The sequence below is a fragment of the Physcomitrium patens genome, chromosome 3 (genome assembly GCF_059467195.1).
Source record: "Physcomitrium patens ecotype Gransden chromosome 3, ASM5946719v1, whole genome shotgun sequence".
Taxonomy (NCBI): Eukaryota; Viridiplantae; Streptophyta; class Bryopsida; order Funariales; family Funariaceae; genus Physcomitrium; species Physcomitrium patens.
Window position 1 is genome coordinate 17,989,048 of NC_143412.1, and position 19,441 is coordinate 18,008,488.

The 19,441-nt window shown below is 33.4% G+C and overlaps 1 protein-coding gene across 1 annotated transcript; it reads left to right on the plus strand.

The window, feature by feature from the left end:
* Positions 1–3,029: 3,029 nt before the first annotated feature.
* On the plus strand, positions 3,030–5,868 carry LOC112279621 (luminal-binding protein 4). Its single transcript, XM_024514246.3, has 2 exons — positions 3,030–3,217; positions 3,377–5,868. The coding sequence occupies exon 2, from the start codon at positions 3,433–3,435 to the stop codon at positions 5,419–5,421; it is 1,989 nt and encodes a 662-aa protein (XP_024370014.1). The 5' UTR covers positions 3,030–3,217; positions 3,377–3,432; the 3' UTR covers positions 5,422–5,868.
* The last annotated feature ends 13,573 nt before the right edge of the window (positions 5,869–19,441 follow it).

The following is a 19,441-nucleotide window of genomic DNA, read 5'->3' on the forward strand; positions in this document are numbered from 1 at the left end:
CCACAATAATCCCAAAATAACTAAGTTAAAAAGAGATCTAATCACATAAAATATTACTAAGCTATTGGAAGCTAAATTTTTTGATTCACAATATAGTTAAAAATATATATATATATTAGAATAAAACAATGGTATGTAGGATAAATTATCAAAGAAAAGACTCATTTAGGTATTAAGAGCCAAGTACAATTATAATGGTGGATGAAACGATTGTGGTTTGAAATTAGATTAAATAGGGATAGTGATGTCATATTGTTAAAGGGATGAAAAAAAATAATAGAAAATAAATTATTTATATCTTTAGAATTAAAAAATATATTAAAAATAGTAAAAAAATTAAACATACTATTTTAAAAAAAATAGAGTAAGAAAGACTTCTGAAAGGATCTCTAAAAATCTTCCATAAGGATGTATCAAGGACTTAAAAAACAAACAAACAAACCAACGACCTACTTTGCCAGACCGATTTGGATTGCACAAGTTTTTGTCTATACAGTTTTGAACCAGACAGATTATGTTTATAGTATTTGACATATTATTGGATTAGGTAGCAATTTGGATCAAGTTTGTATAGAAGATCAAATTGTGATTTAGTTTTATAGCATGAATGAAAGACTCTAAGTAAAAGTAGATAAGAATTGTAGCATGAAGATGTATTTTTATCATGGAGCAATGGAATAGATCTAGGTCAGTATAGAAGGTTGTTGATTAGGAAAAAGAGGAGGTATAAATTCTAAAGGAGTTCAAGCTGATTAAAAGAGAGGCAATGGTAATATTGCATTAGGCTAGTATTGACAAATATAAGTTATATATTTGTTTTAAAAGAGGCGGCTAAGTGAAGGTGTTCCTATCAAAAGAAATCTTAGTGATGGTAATGCGGAGAAATCTCATAGTGATGAAGGCAGGATTTGGCTTTGGAATTGACAACAATAGTAGATTGGCCATGATTTGCCATGCTATTGTGAGATAGTAATTGATTTCTAGTGGTTGTTAGACAACAAATTTGAAAGAGTTCTTATGCATATTTTTTGGTGTGATAATAAGCAATTGTGGTATTGTGATCAATATTTTATTGCAAGACGTCCCGTATTATGTCAAGGTGGATAGTCTACAACCTTCAAAATACAACAATAAAAGTGAAGTAATTAGTTCACTTCTAAAAAAAATAAGAACATTAAGTTAGCATTCTTATCAAACTATGAAGGATAAAAATCTTGAAGGGAGAAATCCTCAATACATCATCAATACAAATACATGTAAAGTCAAAAGTGAGTATATAAAGCTTTTATGATACTTTTTTAGAAGATATTATGTAATTAATCTACTTTTACCTACTTCTATTTAAACTTATAGGTAATTATTGGAATAAATATATATTTTCGTGATATTGATCAATTATCACCAATATTACTTATTTTAATATTATTTAGAGCCAAAATTGTAGACTTTGCAAATTTTACTTTGCTCCTTCATGTCTCTTTGAGTATTGCAAAAAAATTGTGTCCTTTTTTTTTGTCAAACTGCAAACCACACTTTAAGTTGCAAATTCTTGGAGTTGATTAGGTAGTAGCAATGTTTAGAACAATACTTATATTTTTTGAGAAGAATCTAACTTATATTGCTAATACAATGCATCATTAAATAAGTTAATGATGATAATGGTGGTAGTTATGGTGGAAGATGTATTCAACATAATCTTTTTTTAACAAATTGGTAACTAAAATCATTAACACCTTAAAGTCAAAAAAAAAAAAAAAAAAAAAAAAAATCATTGCTAGGGTTTTATGACTTTCTACTGCCATGGATATTAGAAATGCAAATTTGTAATAGAATCAATCTCTAATTCTCAAATAATTGAATTCTTAAAAACAATCTTTCCCAAATCACTACATGTATTACAATCCATGTTATCATTGGACCACCTTGAACACATGCACATTACTCTATAAGATCCATTATAAGTTGGATACTACCTTCTAATGATCGTCAATTTTTCTTCTTCAAGATGGACTTCACCAATTAGGCATTAGCAACAAGTAAAGCACTCTACACTACCTGGATCAATATTTTTGGACCCATCCTCACATTCGGGACTCAATCTAATATATAAAACAAAAATTGGTTCCCTCACCTCCTTTAGAAGATTGTCCCTACTAATTACACTCCAAAATTGAGCACACTACCACGTTTGTAAGTTCCAACAAATGCTCTAAGCTTTTATTCAGACCTCTTTCTAACTCAAGATTCTTCAAAAAATACAAGTGTTATTCTAAAAATTGCTACGAGCTTGGCCCTCTAAGAATTTCTAATATAAAGCATGGTTTGCAATTCAACCAAAGCAAAGGGGCCAAAAAACTTTGCAATACTCAAAAAGCCATAAAGAAGAGATGAAAAATTTGCTTAATTAGCAATTTGGGCCCCAAACATCAACAAAATAAAAAAAAATATTAGTGATAACTTATTAGTAATGAAGATATATTAGCTGCTTCTACAAATCAAAGGGATATATTTGCTATTATCAAGAATGCATGGGTTTTCTTGATATTTCAACATATTTGAGGAGCATATATAATATTTTTCCAAAAATATACATTAGAAAGTTCTGTTGATAAAGATATAGAGATTAAAAGTATTAAATTTCTTCTAAAGTAGCAAAGGGAAAGTGTATATTAACAAAGATTCATGGATCAATAAAATAAAGTTTGAGCTACAGTGACTAAATAGAAACAATTAAAACAATCCAAGTCAATGATGGAATAACCCAAGAATCCAGGAGGGTAGACCACCCCAGAATGGACATTGAACGTACTTTTTAAATGTCCTTTGTGACGGAAAACAGACGTGTGCCCACCAATGGCATGGCTCCTTGCCGCAGTGACGCCATGCAGGCCGCTGTGTGCCAATTATGGGCGCCCAAAAGGGGCCAGGAGAGGATCTGGGCCAACCACGGCGCCTCCAGCAGCGTCGTCACGCACACCGACAGGGGATGGGACACACACACACACACACACAACTAACACGACACAATACCACCACAAAACAAGCAACCCAAGCACCAACTAACCAACCTCCCTTCCTCACTTCCTCCTCTTCAGTCCTACTAGTTCAAGGCGAAGTCGCGAATTGTCCAGAACTACTGAGGCTGGGCGAGCTCTCAATATTCCCAGTTCTCTTCTTCTTCTTCTTCTTCTTCTCCCGCTCTTTGTCTCGACCGACGGTACGCATTCTCGATCGCCTGTTCGCGTTGTGCTGCATTGCATTCCAGTGTTCCGGGCAGCGCAAGCCCTTGCTGTGCATTTGTAGGTCAGGTCTGTGTAGCTTGCAATTGCTCGGTTCTGAAGAGGCCGTTTTTTCCGTTCGGGATTCGTTTTGTTAGGTTCTTCTTTCGTTTCGTTTCGTTTCGTTTCTTTTGCTTTGGTGGAGTGCGGCGCGATGGGGCGCCACTTGCTGCTGGTGCTGGGCCTGGTTCTCGCGGCCGGCGTGGTGGGTAGCTTCGGTGCTGCGGAGGAGGCGGCGAAGCTGGGCACCGTGATCGGAATTGACCTGGGCACGACGTACTCGTGCGTCGGGGTGTACAAGAACGGTCACGTAGAGATAATCGCCAACGACCAGGGCAACCGCATCACTCCGTCGTGGGTGGCGTTCACCGACAGCGAGAGGCTGATCGGCGAGGCTGCGAAGAACCAGGCCGCCGTGAATCCCGAGCGCACGGTGTTCGACGTGAAGCGGTTGATCGGGCGGAAGTTCGAGGACAAGGAGGTGCAGAAGGACATCAAGCTGTTCCCGTACAAGATCATCAACAAGGACGGGAAGCCGCACATTCAGGTGCAGGTGAAGGATGACGAGGCGAAGGTGTTCACGCCCGAGGAGATCAGCGCCATGGTACTGCTGAAGATGAAGGAGACCGCGGAGGCGTACCTGGGGAAGAAGATCAAGGACGCCGTGGTGACGGTGCCCGCGTACTTCAACGACGCGCAGCGACAGGCGACGAAGGACGCCGGGGTGATCGCGGGGCTGAACGTGGCCCGCATCATCAACGAGCCGACCGCGGCCGCCATCGCGTACGGGCTGGACAAGAAGGGCGGGGAGAAGAACATTTTGGTGTTCGATTTGGGCGGCGGCACGTTCGACGTGAGCGTGCTGACCATCGACAATGGCGTGTTCGAGGTGCTGTCGACGAACAGCGACACGCACCTGGGAGGGGAGGACTTCGACCAGCGCATCATGGAGTACTTCATCAAGCTGATCAAGAAGAAGTACAACCGGGACATCGGCAATGACAAGAAGGCGATCGGGAAGCTGAGGAGGGAGGCGGAGAGAGCGAAGAGGGCCCTGAGCAACCAGAACCAGATCCGCGTGGAGATCGAGTCGCTGTTCGACGGCGTGGACTTTTCGGAGCCCCTGACCCGGGCGAGGTTCGAGGAGCTGAACAACGATCTGTTCAGGAAGACGATGGGGCCCGTGAAGAAGGCGATGGATGATGCCGGGCTGAAGAAGACGGACATCGACGAGGTCGTGCTGGTGGGAGGCAGCACCCGGATTCCGAAGGTACAGCAGCTGTTGAAGGACTACTTCGACGGCAAGGAGCCGAACAAGGGCGTGAACCCGGACGAGGCGGTGGCGTACGGGGCGGCGGTGCAGGGAGGGATCCTGAGCGGGGAGGGAGGCCAGGAGACGAAGGACGTAATTTTGCTGGACGTGACGCCGCTGACGCTGGGAATCGAGACGGCGGGGGGAGTGATGACGAAGCTGATCCCCAGGAACACAATGATCCCGACGAAGAAGTCGCAGGTGTTCACGACGTATCAGGACCAGCAGACGACGGTGTCGATCCTGGTGTTCGAGGGCGAGCGCAGTCTGACGAAGGATTGCCGCGAGCTGGGGAGGTTCGAGCTGACGGGGGTCCCCGGGGCTCCGAGGGGCGTCCCCCAGATCGAAGTGACCTTCGAGGTCGACGCGAATGGGATTCTGAACGTGAAGGCGGAGGACAAGGGTACGGGGAAGTCGGAGAAGATCGTGATTACGAACGACAAGGGTCGGCTGAGCCAGGAGGACATCGACCGGATGGTAAAGGAAGCGGAGGAGTTCGCAGAGGAGGACAAGAAGATGAAGGAGAGGATCGACGCGCGGAACAGCCTGGAAACGTACGTGTACAACATGAAGAATCAGGTGGGCGACAAGCTGGGGGAGAAGATGTCTGTAGAGGACAAGGAGACGATCGAGACGGCGACGAAGGAGGCGTTGGAGTGGTTGGACGAGAACCAGAGCGCGGAGAAGGAGGATTTCGCGGAGAAGTTGAAGGAGGTGGAGGGGATATGTAACCCGATCGTGTCGAAGGTGTACCAGGCGGCGGGCGGAGCCGGCAAGGGGGGCGCAGTTGAGGAGGGGGAGAGCGACAACGAGAGCCACGAGGATCTGTAATGGAGGCAGGGGCGGATGTTGACCGATGGGGTTGTCGTTCGCAATTGGCGTGCGCGTGGTGGCGTTGAGAAGGAGAGGTAGGGGGTGCGATCGCAGGGCCGCGTGTGTAGAACTGGGTGGCAGAAGTGCGGAGGGGTGCCGTGCAACGAGGGCGCGAGGAGTCCTTGCGACGGCGTGGTGCAATATGAGTGCCGTAATCCGGCGCAGCGAGCGCCGAGAGTCGATGCTTAGGAGCAGCAGAGGTAGCAGCTGTTGCAGGAGACGAGATTGGGATATCGTAGGAAGAGAAAATGGCTGTGCGGGAGCTTTGTAGGATTGAGGTAGTTTTTAGTTTCTTCGGCCTGGGCGGGCGTTACCTACAGTTGATTGGGTGATACGTGGATGATGTGATGCATGCGAGACTAATGTAAAGCCAGCATCGCTTCATTTGGTGATGCATTCACGGGTGGTGGTGTGTGGGAATGCGCGTGTTGTGGTTGCTGATCTTGCGTGGTGGTTGTGTTGCGTTGGTGCGGGTAGGGTAGGTGGCGCTGTTTGGCGATGGTTGTGTGCGTGGCAGTGGCGTAGTTTTGAGGAGGTGGATGATTGTGAGGAGGGCAGTGGGTGGTGTGCCGCATGGCTGTTATGCTCTGGGGCATTGCTCGTCTTCTTGAGATCAGGGCTTATGCTGTAGGCTCGGGTTGTGCGGAGGCAGGGAGGTGTTGTGAGAGTATGTTCGGAGGTACACTGAATTGGCGTGGGTCTGGTGGAAGTCTGAGTGGGCATGTAGGAGTGCATGGTGATGGATGGTGGCATGCGGATCATGTCGGCGTGGAGTCTGGTGCAGTGTGGGGAGTTGTTCTAGGTGCATGGAGGGGCAGCGATTTGGACGATGTCGATGCTCTTGTGTGCTTGGAGTGTGATTTGCTGATGTGGCCATTTCCACAGAGGTGTGTGCGCTTCGCAGGGCGTGGATGGTGTGGATTGTGTGGGCAGGAGAGTGGAGATGGTCGTGAAGAATGGCCCGACTTTTGGACGTGGGTAGAATTGTACAGTGGTAGCAGAGTTTGTGTTTTTTTGACGCAAATAAAGACTAACTTTATTGCAGAGGGTTAGTGTACACTGCCCCAGCCATGTCCGACCAGGCGAATTAAGCTACGACCTACTGCTAGACACGAAATTACAACTGGGGCCAACCAGCTTCCAGTCTGGTTTACTGTGCTGCCATGAAGCCAGGATGTTTTTCTTACACCACTGTTGGTGAAACTTCTGGGCCCACTCCCCCGCCCTCGGTGGTGTGTTGCGCATTCGATGTTGAGTTTTAAACCAGTCATTTCTACCATAGTCGATGACGTGCAACCATATTGTTTGGTACAGTTTCTCTTCCGCCCAGTGCACACCATTGAATGCGGCGTCATTCCTCTCAATCCATATAGTCCATATAATTACTCCTCGCAACAAGAGCCAGAATCTGCTTTTTGTTTTGAACCTCCTCAGGATTCTGTATGCAAAAAGGCAGTGTTTCCATGAGGGGTGAAACTGCGTGGGATTTGACAGTTGATCGATCTCATTGCCCATACCGCAGTTCCTTTCTCCACTGCCCTCACGTTGTTCTTCATTTGTTGTATTTTTATTTATCATCCTACGCTGCCTTCCCTCTCGACCTGTGCTTGCCATCAACTGTAGTATATAGACCCCCCTCTTCCACGCTTTTCCTGCGGAGGAACATTCCCAAAATCGATGAAGAGCATATTTCCTGGTACCCGTCAAGCACACGGGGCAGCATTGGTCGACATTGTTGTCTATTCTACCCCTCCATTCGTTCACAGCCACTGCCCGATGCCATGTCAGCGAGAGCAGTCCCGCCTCTTTCCGCACCTTCTCTTTATTCCACATGTTCGCCTGTTTGAGCTTAAAATGTGTGGGTAACACGCCTTCCCACTTCTGAGTTACCACATTTCGAGTTGTACGTTTCTCCTGTAGCAGGGACCGGTCTAATTTGCCGTGTAGTGCATGAAGGGAATTTGACCTAGCCACTGAAAACGGCAGAGGTCCCATATTAAGCGATCTATTCGGTCATAATAAAGGAGGGACGTCTTTTTTCCTAACGCATGTTGCAGTGTAACAACTCTGATTCTCCTAAGAATGCCCACAGCATACATCGCTCCATGCTCTGGCCTCCCCTCTCTTTGATTCTGAAGTATTCTTGTTTCCCTCGGTGTTTCCGTAAGACTATTTGTCTTGCCTTCTACCGCAAATATTCTAACCTCATGGGAGATCCAATGTTCTATTAATTGTGGGTCGGTCTGGTAATTTTGACTGGTTTGCCACACCAACGTGGGCAGCAGTACCTCTTCGGAGGGGAAGAGCCCCACCCATTCTCCCTCACTCAGTTGAGGTGCTGGGTTTGTTAGGAACTGGCACCATTATTGACGAAGCAAAACTGTCAGGGCCGACCATGCGCCTTCCTCATCTGGTCTTAACTGAAAGCGGGTTTGGGCTTCTGCAAAGCTCAGAAGATTACCCTGCTCCCATATATCCTTGTATGTTTGTAATACATTTTTTTGTATTTTCGCGGAGGTTTTTGAAATCAAGCGCGGCTAGGAGTTACTCGAATAGGATGATTCTACAATATTGATTGTCTTGATAATTGTTGGATGGTTTTCAGTATGATTCTGATGATACATGATGATTTAGCGGCTGGTTTTGTGCCCAGTGACGAAGGGCAATTCGCTTCTCGTGTTGAAATGGTGGATTTGTTCCGATTTAGTTGAAGAGCACAATGTGGATTTAACCGAGACCAGGGCATGGGTTGTTTGGTTGGTCGTGCTTGGATTTTTTTCTGTGGTGATGTCCAGTTAGAGTTACTGTGGATTTTGTTTGCAACGAGATTGTTCGATTGTGGTTGCTGAAGGGAGCTATCCGTTGCAGATTTTTACTACAAGGTGGGTTCCGCCTGCACAAGGTCGTGTATCCAACCCCAACGACAGTGTCTAGTAGAGTGCATTTTGTGAGTGCATTTTGTTACTAATTTGATTTATGTTTTTGAACATCTTGATTTTGGAATGATAGTGGATTTGAGTCGTTTAGTTAAAGTTGACATCTACTCCTATAGTTCATGTCGTCTTCTTGGTGAATTTGGAACATAGATATATTTGGTTGTGGTTAGAGGGATCTTTATCTATGTTATAAGTGTTGTGTAAGTTGGATCCTTTATTCCAATTTTGAATGATGACTTAATGCAAATTTTTGTTAGTTTTATGATGGCTTGGATCTGATGTTTGAGCTTGGAACTTCAAGGTAACTATTTTGCACATCATTCATAAAGGACTATGACAATCAAATATTGTAATTATTATGTCGAATTTTGTGTCTGGTCAGATTTCACTTCACTCTTTGCAATGAAAAATTTTAAACTTTGCTATAGTCCGTTTTCAACATTCAAATTTTGTTCATAATTCAAAAACCATGATAATTTTGAGTTCTCATTTTGAGACTCACCATAGGTTGCATTACTTGATATGTTCTCAATATAATATAAAACTTGCCTATCTATCAATTTAGAAGCCTTTTACAAGCAAATATGCTCCTCTACAAAGCTTTGGATTACTTTATATTGAATCTGAATCAACAAATTACATCATCTAAAATTACTTGATGATAATGTCAACTATTTATCAAATTAAACTATGCTTTGTTTTCAAAGAAATCAATTTATACATGTCTAAATTTCCACTTTGGTTTTGTTTTGACAAACCAATTTTTAAATGGTTTTGTGACTATTTTTATTTTTTTCTTAAATCTTTGTCTATGTCCCTAGAGTTCTTGATTTAGTTTCTATGTGTGTGTGTATATATATATATATATATATATATATGTATATACATTTATACACACATATTAATATTTGAAATCCTTGCTTTTCTTTATGAATAACTTATTAATCTATCAATTTATTTTATAGTTTTTTTCTTAAAATTTTAAATGGTATTAAATTTAGTATATTAGGTGTGATTCAAAAACAAAATAATTAATTTTTATAAAAACTAAGATATTCAATTTACCAATTTTGTTATATAATGTGATATCAGCTTATTTACATACTTTTATTTTTTAAAAATGTTGATTCATTTCTTACAAAAAATACTTAAAATCTTATAAAATTATATTTCTTAATTTATTATTTCTAAATATTTAAATTTATAAGAAAATAATTTTTTTATTTGCACATTAAAATACCATTCCAATTATTTTACATTTATGTAATATAAAATAAATCTGTGAATACAATAATTTTGATATATTTTTTATTTAGTAGCCTATATATATATATATATATATATATATGTATATGTGTGTGTGTGTGTGTGTGTAGGTTTCTTTGTATACATAGCCATGGAATATGGTACAATAATATTTCAATTTTTCAATTGACTTTCATTGGTTATGTTGTAAGATTAATATACATTAGATTCAACATTTCAAAAACCTTGTTTGTTCAATATCATATTTTGTACATAGTTATTAGCTTGTCTATTATCCTTCTTAAAATCTATTGTATTACAAATTCTATTATATTTATTACCATATTTTATGTTCTAATTAAATATTTATTTTTTAATTAAATTATATATTTGTTAAATGGCTTTAGTAGTAATATACAAAATTTTGAATCAATCTTCGTTTTGAAAATTATTGAAACATCTTATTATTTTTTGAAATAATTTTTATGATAAAAATAAAAAATATTCAAATTCAATATTTGGTTTAAGGTAATTTTTCATAGTAAATAACTTATATTTAAATATTTTTTATACTCTATTTTTTATTTTATTCTATTTCATCAAATATTATTATTTATAATAATATTTACTAAAAAAATATTATTTCAAATAAAGGCTACTTGCGTGAATATTTTGCATCTATAAGCTATTTCTATAAAGATTTTGAAGGTTGGACGAACATTTTTAATATCTTAATGTTATTTCTTATAATTTACATGATTTAAATCTTTAAAAAATAACTTTTTTTAATAATTCTATTAAGAGAAAAAATTTTAAAAAGTATGGATTATCCTCTTTAAAACTGATATTTTTTATTTCTTTATTTAGGTATAAAAAATTACTTGATATTATATTTTTAGAAAAAATAATTAAATTATAGAATTTTATGATATAAATATAAATATAATAAAATATATATATTTTTAAAATCAAACTTTTTTACTACTTCAACCAAAAGCAAGAGTATCTATTGGAGAAGACATAGAGATGTCAAGAGTTCCTTTAAAAAATTCTATCAAATCAAGCAATTTATAGAAACACAATTGCATCTATTAAAGAACCAAAAGTTGCCCTTTCAGAAAAATTTTATATTATTAGATCTAATTTCAAATTTAATAGCTAAATATTTAATTACTAAAAATAAATTTTTATTAAGCTCTAAATTCATTTTTATATAATCTAAGCATTACAAGTTAAGTTAACTTAAACATCATTTAACAAACGTGCTCTTTTTTAATTATGTTTTTAGAAATAAATTAATATAAATCTTATATTGATTAATTTTAATAATACTTTTAATTATTTTATTTTATATATTGTAAAAATTAATTTATAGTTACATAGAAACCACCAATATTTAGCTCATGTAAAAAAAAACTAACATGTTTTAAAATATGTATTATAAATTTTAAAACATACAAAAAATATTACATGACTTAATATTTTACTTTTAAATAGATATTTTATAACTTAGAAAATGATTCAAAAAAAATATTGACTTATTTTCTTAATCTTTAAAATTTAAATCAAATATTTTATTATTTTATTCATTCCAATGTTTGGTTTTTTATAATTTGATTAATAACTTATGAAATGCTACTTTAATATATTTATAATTCTATAAAAAACTAATTCACTAATCAAAATATTTAAAAAAAAATTACAACTATGTATATTTATACTATATAAGATTAAATCTCGTATATAAAATAAATAATAAATAATAAAATAATAAATAGATTTTAGTTTATATTGTAAGAAATAAAAATTTACTATTCAATATTATTTATAAAAGACGTAGATTTATAATACAAGGAGAATGATTCTAAAATAATAGACTAAAAAAAAAATAAAGATATAATAAAGCTATGGCTGAATTTTTATACAATATTGTCTCATAACGGCCTTGTATTATCATTTAAATCCTTTCTTTGTTATTTAATGTAAGTATTTTTAGGATTTTAAAGCCTTATACTTATTATTTTAATCTTATTAGATTCAAAAGTCTTTATATGAATAATAATGATAGATTTTTTAATCATTAAAGGATGTCTTTTATACAAAAAATATAATTTGTAGATGTAGAAATTATACATAAATAATTCTTGTTTTTTAAAGATATTACTTATTAAATTATACTTTTAAAAATGTTTTTAGATATTTTAATAATATGATCATATTAAATACCATAAATTTTTTTATTTTTTTATTTTTTAATTAAAAAGATAAGATCTTAAAATTGATTAGAAATCTTAAGGTTTTATATTTATTTTATATATATATATATTATTTTATTTTATTTTATATATATATATATATATATATATATATATATAAAATAAAAATTTCTTATTTCTATTGATTGAAGCAAAGAATTTTTTAAATTTATACAACCAACATATGAAGAAAATGTTTGTCATTTATAAAATATTAGGATTTTATTTAAGTAAAATTGCTTCAAAATATTAGAATAATAAAAGATAAAATTACTATATATATATATATATATATATATATATATATATATATATTATCATAGAAATACATATTTATTCTAATATTTACCTATATGATTAAGTAGAAGTAGATAAAAGTAGATTTATTTCATAATATTTTCTAAAAAAGCTTCTTAAAAGCTATATAGATGCTACTTTGACTTTACATGCGTTTGTAGTTGATTAGTAGATTAGAAACTTGATCATTGCACTAATCACGTGTTGATAGCTTGTGGAATAAGTTAACTATGTGGCGTACATATAAAAAACTTGATTTGCAAGTTAAGATACATGTCTTATAAAGTTAACATGTTTTCAAGGTCCTATAGGACATTCCTATATAGTTCCTAATTAAGAGTGTATATGGAGGCAAGGATGAAGCCTTCTTCTTTCTTGTCAATGCCTTTCTAGTCTTTAGTCTTGTTTCAAGACTTTCTAGTCTTCTTATCTTTGAAAATAGCCATTTTAGTTTAATACCATATCATCTTTGAGTAACTTTTTAGTTCTTTTGAGTGACACAAAAGTATATTAAGGATTTTTTTTTCAAGATTTATGACTTTGATAATTTTACTAGAATGATAATTTACTATTTTTATCTTCTTTTAAAATTAAGTGGATTATCTTACTTCTATTATTATATTTTTAAGATTGGAGACTATCCACCTTTTAACAAATAATCTTATTTTCTAATACTCATTTGTTCTTTAAAGAGAGTGGATTATCTTTTTTTGTAAAAATTTTCATTTGATATTAGAGGTTACAGATTATCTTCTTCTAATTTAACTTTTGAATTTGTTTGAATTATCTATGAAAGGAAAGATTATGGATGCTACTCTTAGTATAAGTGAGAATAGATTTGCAACTATTGTAGATCTTCATGAGCTTCTTAACACTTTAAAAGTAGAAATCTCATGAATTTTCAATATGAATCATAGAGGTACTATTCCTATGCCTATGAAAAAGTTCAAAGTCTGTGTCAAGAAGTTGTACAATTTAAAAAAGTAAGTAGATCAACCTCACAACAAAGTCTAGGAAGTTTTAATTTTATATGTATGATGGAGATAAAGATTAGTATGCCTGAGAAGTTTGATGGAACAAGATCAAAATTTTGAGGATTTTTGCAATAAGTCAAGTTCTATCTAAAATTGCATCTCTTCTAATATCCTAATGGATTTATTGAAGTTAGATTCATAGATGCACTTCTATGAGAAAGAACTCTCTCCTGGTTTATATCTTTAATGAAAAAAGATTTGTAACTCTTTTATAATTTGAATTCATTCTTAGAAGTGTTTATGGCCACATTTGGAAAAAATGATTAAAAAAAAATAGCATAAATCAAGATCTTATCTTTACAATAAGGATTATGGTCAACCACTATATGAGTTGCTGAATTCGAAAACCTTACTTGCGATGTAAACTGGAATAATAAAATCCTTGTCAATCAATTTTGATATGAGTTGAAGGATAATGTCAAAGATTTGAAATTGACAATCAATTAGCCATTACATATAACAATCAATTGTTTGAAAGACGTTAAGAATAAAGACTTGGTTGAAGTGGAATAAGTCAAATAATGATGGAAACTCCTAAGTTTTTTGAAACTTATTTATTAAGGCTAAAATCAATACAAATTAATATGGTGCATATAAAAGTCCTCACGGAGTAAAAGAAAGTCTTCACGACATCAAGAAGGCTTATGCTTATATTATAGAGAAGCTAAAAATACTACTCAATATTATCCAAAGAAACAAGACAACTACAAAATAAGAAGCATGGTGCCAAAGAAGATAATGTATCATAAAACAATTTTTTTCAACTACAATAGGGACTGTGCGACTAAAATCTTACGTAACTTCTCATGAAGGTCTTATTTTCTTCTCAAATCTCTCACCTTATTTTATAATAGAAGTTTATTTAGGACCAAAAAATCACAAAGTCTTAGCTTTGTTAGATTTAGGAGCCTCAAGTTGTTTTATAGACAAAGATTTTGTCAAAAAACAAGAGATATTGTTATTCAAGAAAATTAAATTTGTACATATAGAAGTCATAGATAATCATTTGCTATATTTTAGAGATATTATGCATGAGACTGTTCCTTTAGATATAACAATTAAATATCATAATAATATAATAATATTTAATGTAATAAGATTTCTATCTAATTTGGTTATTTTAGGATTATCTTGGTTAAAAAATATAATCTTTAGATAGATTAGATTTCTTATAATCTTAATTTTTTTTTAGTAATTTAATCCAAAATCTCATTAATCAAGTAAAACTAACATTAGTCTAGTATATCCAATTCCTTACTAATAGATGCAAGAGCTTTTACGCATGCCACAAAAGAAGGATCATCTTTTGCTATATATGCCATATCTATTTTTAATAGTGAAAGGATGTCAAATAATATTCTCAGTTATTATTAAGATTTTAAAGATATTTTTAGAAAAGAAAATGTAGATATTCTTTTAAAACATCATCCATATGATTGTTCCATCAATCTTCAAGAAGGAGCTCAATTACCATTTGGACCAATCTATAGCCTATCAAAATACGAGTTGGCTATACTCAAGGAGTACATTGATGAGAATTTGGCTAAAAATTTCATATGCCATTTTAAATTTCTAGGTAGGGCTCATATCTTATTTGTGAAGAAAAAAGATGGATCTTTGCAAATGTGTATAGACTACTGAGAACTCAACAAAATCACCATCAAGAATAGATATATTCTACCTTAGTTTTCATATCTTTTTTATTAATTCAATCAAGCAAAGATCTATACAAAAATAGATCTATGAAGAGCATATAATCTGGTACACATTATAAAAGGAGATAATTAAAAAATTACATTTCAAATCAAGTATGGATATTTTGAATATAATGTCATGCCTTTTGGACTCATAAATACTCCAGCTACTTTTTAACATTTAATGAATGATGTCTTTTATGAGTTTTTAAATAATTTTATTATATATTATTTAGACAACATCTTATTCTATTCTAAGAATATAAAAGAGCATAAAGTTCATATTTGTCATATATTACAAAAACTTAGAGATACAAGATTATATGCCAAGTTAAAAAAGTGTGTATTCTATAGTACTCAAGTTGACTTCTTAAGATACGTCATTACCAACCAAAGGCTAAGGATGGGTTCAAAGAAGATCTATACTATCATAGATTAGAAGATTCAAAACATAATAAGAGATGTAGAACACTTTTTGGCCTTTGCTAATTACTATCGAATCTTCATTAAGAATTTTTTTTAAGTTGTAACTCCACTTACACGTTTAACTTATAAAGACAAATTTTAGTGGAGTAAAGAAGCCAAAGCATTTTTTGATGTTTTAAAAAAAGACTTTATTTCTGCACTAATCTTTATTGTGCTGACTTTTTCAAGGTATTTTTCACGGAAATAAATGCATCAGACTTTGCCTTAGGTGCAATATTGTTACAAATGGGAGTAGATAATAAACTCCATCTAGTATCTTTTTATTCCAAAAAAGTTTTAGAAGCTATAATTAATTATGAAATCCATGACAAAGAATTCTTTATAATTATAGATATATTTTAATAATGGTGTCATTATCTAAAAGGCTCTTTAAGTCCAATTACTGTATATACAAATGACAAGAACTTTGAATATTTCATGTTGACACATGTTTTGAATTGTTGCCAAGCTTTTTAGAGCATGTCTTTATTAAAATTTGATTTCAAGATCACTTATTAATTTGAAAAACAATAAGGTTTGTTAGACATCCTTTCTAAACATTCTTATTTTGTACCAAAAGAAGGAGATGCATCTTTTGATCAACTAAAAATAATTTTTATAAAGCCAAAGTATTTTCACATTTAAACAATAAAATCAAAATTGATTGTTGATTCAATCTTTGTCAAGCAAATTCAATCAAATGTCTTCTCATCCTTTCATCCATAATATCAAAAATAATTCTTCTAAATTTCATGATATGTCTAAGTTTGAATTCAAGAAAAATCTACTCTATTTCAAGGGAAAATTATATATTTTAAAATACAAGACACAATTATTAATTTTTCAAGCCTGTCATAATTTTTTAGCGGCTAGATATTTTAGATATAACAAGACTTTAGAACTAACATTGAGAGATTTTTAATAGCTTCAAATGTCAAAGGTAGTCAAAGACTTTGTACAATCATGTGATATTTTTTCAAGATTCAAAACTCCTCGACATCAATCTTGTGGATTTCTCCAGCCATTACCTATTTTAGAACAATCATGGTCTTTTATTTTTATAGATTTTATTATAGATCTTCCAATCTCAAGTTTATATGATTTTATATTTGTAATAATAGATTATTTTATAAAGATGGCATATTTTATACTATATACAAGATCTATTAAAGATAAAAAAAATAACTAAATTCTTTCTTGACAATATCTATGACTATTATGGATTATCCAATAATATTATATTAGATAAGGAGACTGAATTTATATCAAGATTTTAGAAAATCTTTTTTAAGATTCTAAAAGTGGATATAAAGCTTTCTTCAACTTTTCATCATCAAACTAATGGGTAAACTAAATAGGTGAATCAAGTTCTAAAGCAATATTTGAGATATACCATAAATTATCATCAAGATGATTGGACAATTCTTATACCATTGGTAGAATTTGCGTACAATAATTTAGTACATTTTTCTACTCAATAAACACCTCTTTTTTGCCAATTATGGTTATTATCTATGACTTGATATTTTGGACTTTTCAAAAATTGATAATCTTGCAGTAGAAGATTAAGCAACTCATTTATCAGAGTTACATATAATAATGAAAGCATAGTTAAAAGGAACTCAAGAATGACAAAAGATCAATGTAGATGCCTATTGTAAGGAACAACTATAATTCAACACAGGATAACAAGATATGGTTACTCCATTGTAGTATCAAGCCTACTTATCTTTATGACAAGTTGGACTATTGTAGGCTTGAACCTTTTCATATTTGTGAACAAATCAATCATATGATTTATTGATTATATTTATCAAAGACTATAAAAATCCATCTTATATTTTACGTATCTCTTTTTGAGCCATATAAGATAGTAAATATTTCAAAAAGAAGAAAAATGCCATCTCATCATATTAAAGTAGATAATAATCAAGAATTTGAAATAGAAGAAGTCTTTGATTAAAGGAAATGCCTAAATAGGTTGAAATATCTTGTTCATTGGTACACATATGATATTAATAAATGCATATGGAAACCAACAAAGAATCTTGCAAATACAACAAAGAGAGTTGAAGCTTTTCATTGATAATATCTATCAAAACCAAGATAAAGAATAAAAAATCTTCACTATAAATGAAATAAGATCCAAGAAAGATAGTATTCTACCTTCTATTTTTGTTTGTAGTTTTTATATATTTATGATGTTAAAGAAATAAAAAACTAATAATTAATAAATTTAATTCAAAAGCTTTCATTTACTGACTTATTATATGAGATATTGCAATTGTCACAACCTTCAAGATAACATAATGAACATGAAGATTCTTAGCAACATGTCCTGTCTCAAATAGATGGAGAAATATAATGTATTTAGTTGACAAGGACATCAAACTTGAAGAAAGAAAATTCTCAATATACTCTTGTATCACTGAAAGGAACTAAAAAGTTATTCAAAGATAATATAATATTGAATTAGAATGGCTATTGCCAAAAACAAGAAGATTAGAAAGTCTTAAAATAAGAGTAAAGACTAAAAAGGCATTGATAAGAGTAAAGAAAGCTTTACTCTTGTCTCCATATATACTCTTTAACTAAGAGCTACATGGTGATATTCTATAGGATCTTCAACATGTGTTGACTTTGCTAGCCACATATCTTAACTTATAAGGCAAGTTATCTATGTATGTACCACGTAGTTAGCTTATTCTAAAAGCTACTATATAGAATTAACTTGTTTCATAAGCTATCAACGTGTGGTTAATTTGTTCATCAAGTTTCTAACCTACAAATATATCTAAAGTCAAAACTGCATCTATAAAGCTTCTAATAAGCTTTTCTAAAAGATTTTATGAAATTAATCTATATTTACCTATTTCTACCTAATCATATAAGTAACTATTGGAATAAATGTATATATTTGTAATATTATCCCTCCTTCTAGAAATAAGTTTCATGAAGAACGGTCATCATCTTTCATGGATCTTTATAATTTTTCATCTAAGTTTTGATAGATTTTGTTAATGAAAGTCCTCAACCTTATTTGTTATTAAGTAGAAGAATGTAGTAAATTATTGTATGCAAACTTTGCCAATGGCAAAAGAATTGTCTAATCATCTTGATGATAGTTGATAGTATACTTCAAATACTGCTCTAGAAATTGATTCCCCCGTTTTATTTGTCCATAATTTTGAGAATATAAAGCCAAAGAGAGCTTTATATCCACCTTTAGAATCTTAAATAGGATTTTCAAGAATCTTCATATAAAATGAGTCTTCCTATCTAATATAATATTCTTTGGCAATCTATGATAGCGATGGATATTATCAATAAAAAGCTTAGCTATTTCTTCATCTAAAATAGATTTTGTACATAGTACAAAATATGCCATTTTGATGAAACAATCTACAATTATGAATATAGAGTCATATGAACTTGAACTTAAAATATTTGTAAAAAAATCTATAGAAATAGAAGACCATGGTTGTTCAAGTATAGACAATAGTTGGAAAAGTCGATAGGATTGATGAAGAGGAGTTTTTGATCTTAAACAAATGTAACATGATTAAACAAAGTCTTTTACTGCCTATCACATTTATAGCCATGAAAAATCTCTAAATATAAGTTCTAAAGTCTTCTTGTATCCAAAATGTCATGTTGTAGGAAAATCGTGACATGCTTGAAGAACATGTAAATGAGCTTCTCATTTATGAACATATAGGCGTCCTTCAAAATATAGTAGATTGTTCTTGAACTTGAACTTTGAAATATCATTAGACTTAAAAGAAAGATTTTTGATATCATGAACAAGAAGATCAAAGGACATACTTGATTGAATTTGTTTGACATATGTAAAAACAATAGTCAATGTTGATTTCATTACTCAAAGATAAAAATTCTCTAGATTATTTTTTGTTGATCAAAAGATACATTTCTTTCTTTTGATGCAAGATAAGAGTATCTAAAAAGAACATATGATAAACCTTATTATTTTTCAAGTCAATATGTGAACTTGAAATCAAATCTTGATAATAACATGCTTCAATGAGCTTGGC

Bases quoted from the DNA above. Each gene is read 5' to 3' on its own strand.
- LOC112279621 (XM_024514246.3), top strand. From the start codon at position 3,433: ATGGGGCGCCACTTGCTGCTGGTGCTGGGCCTGGTTCTCGCGGCCGGC.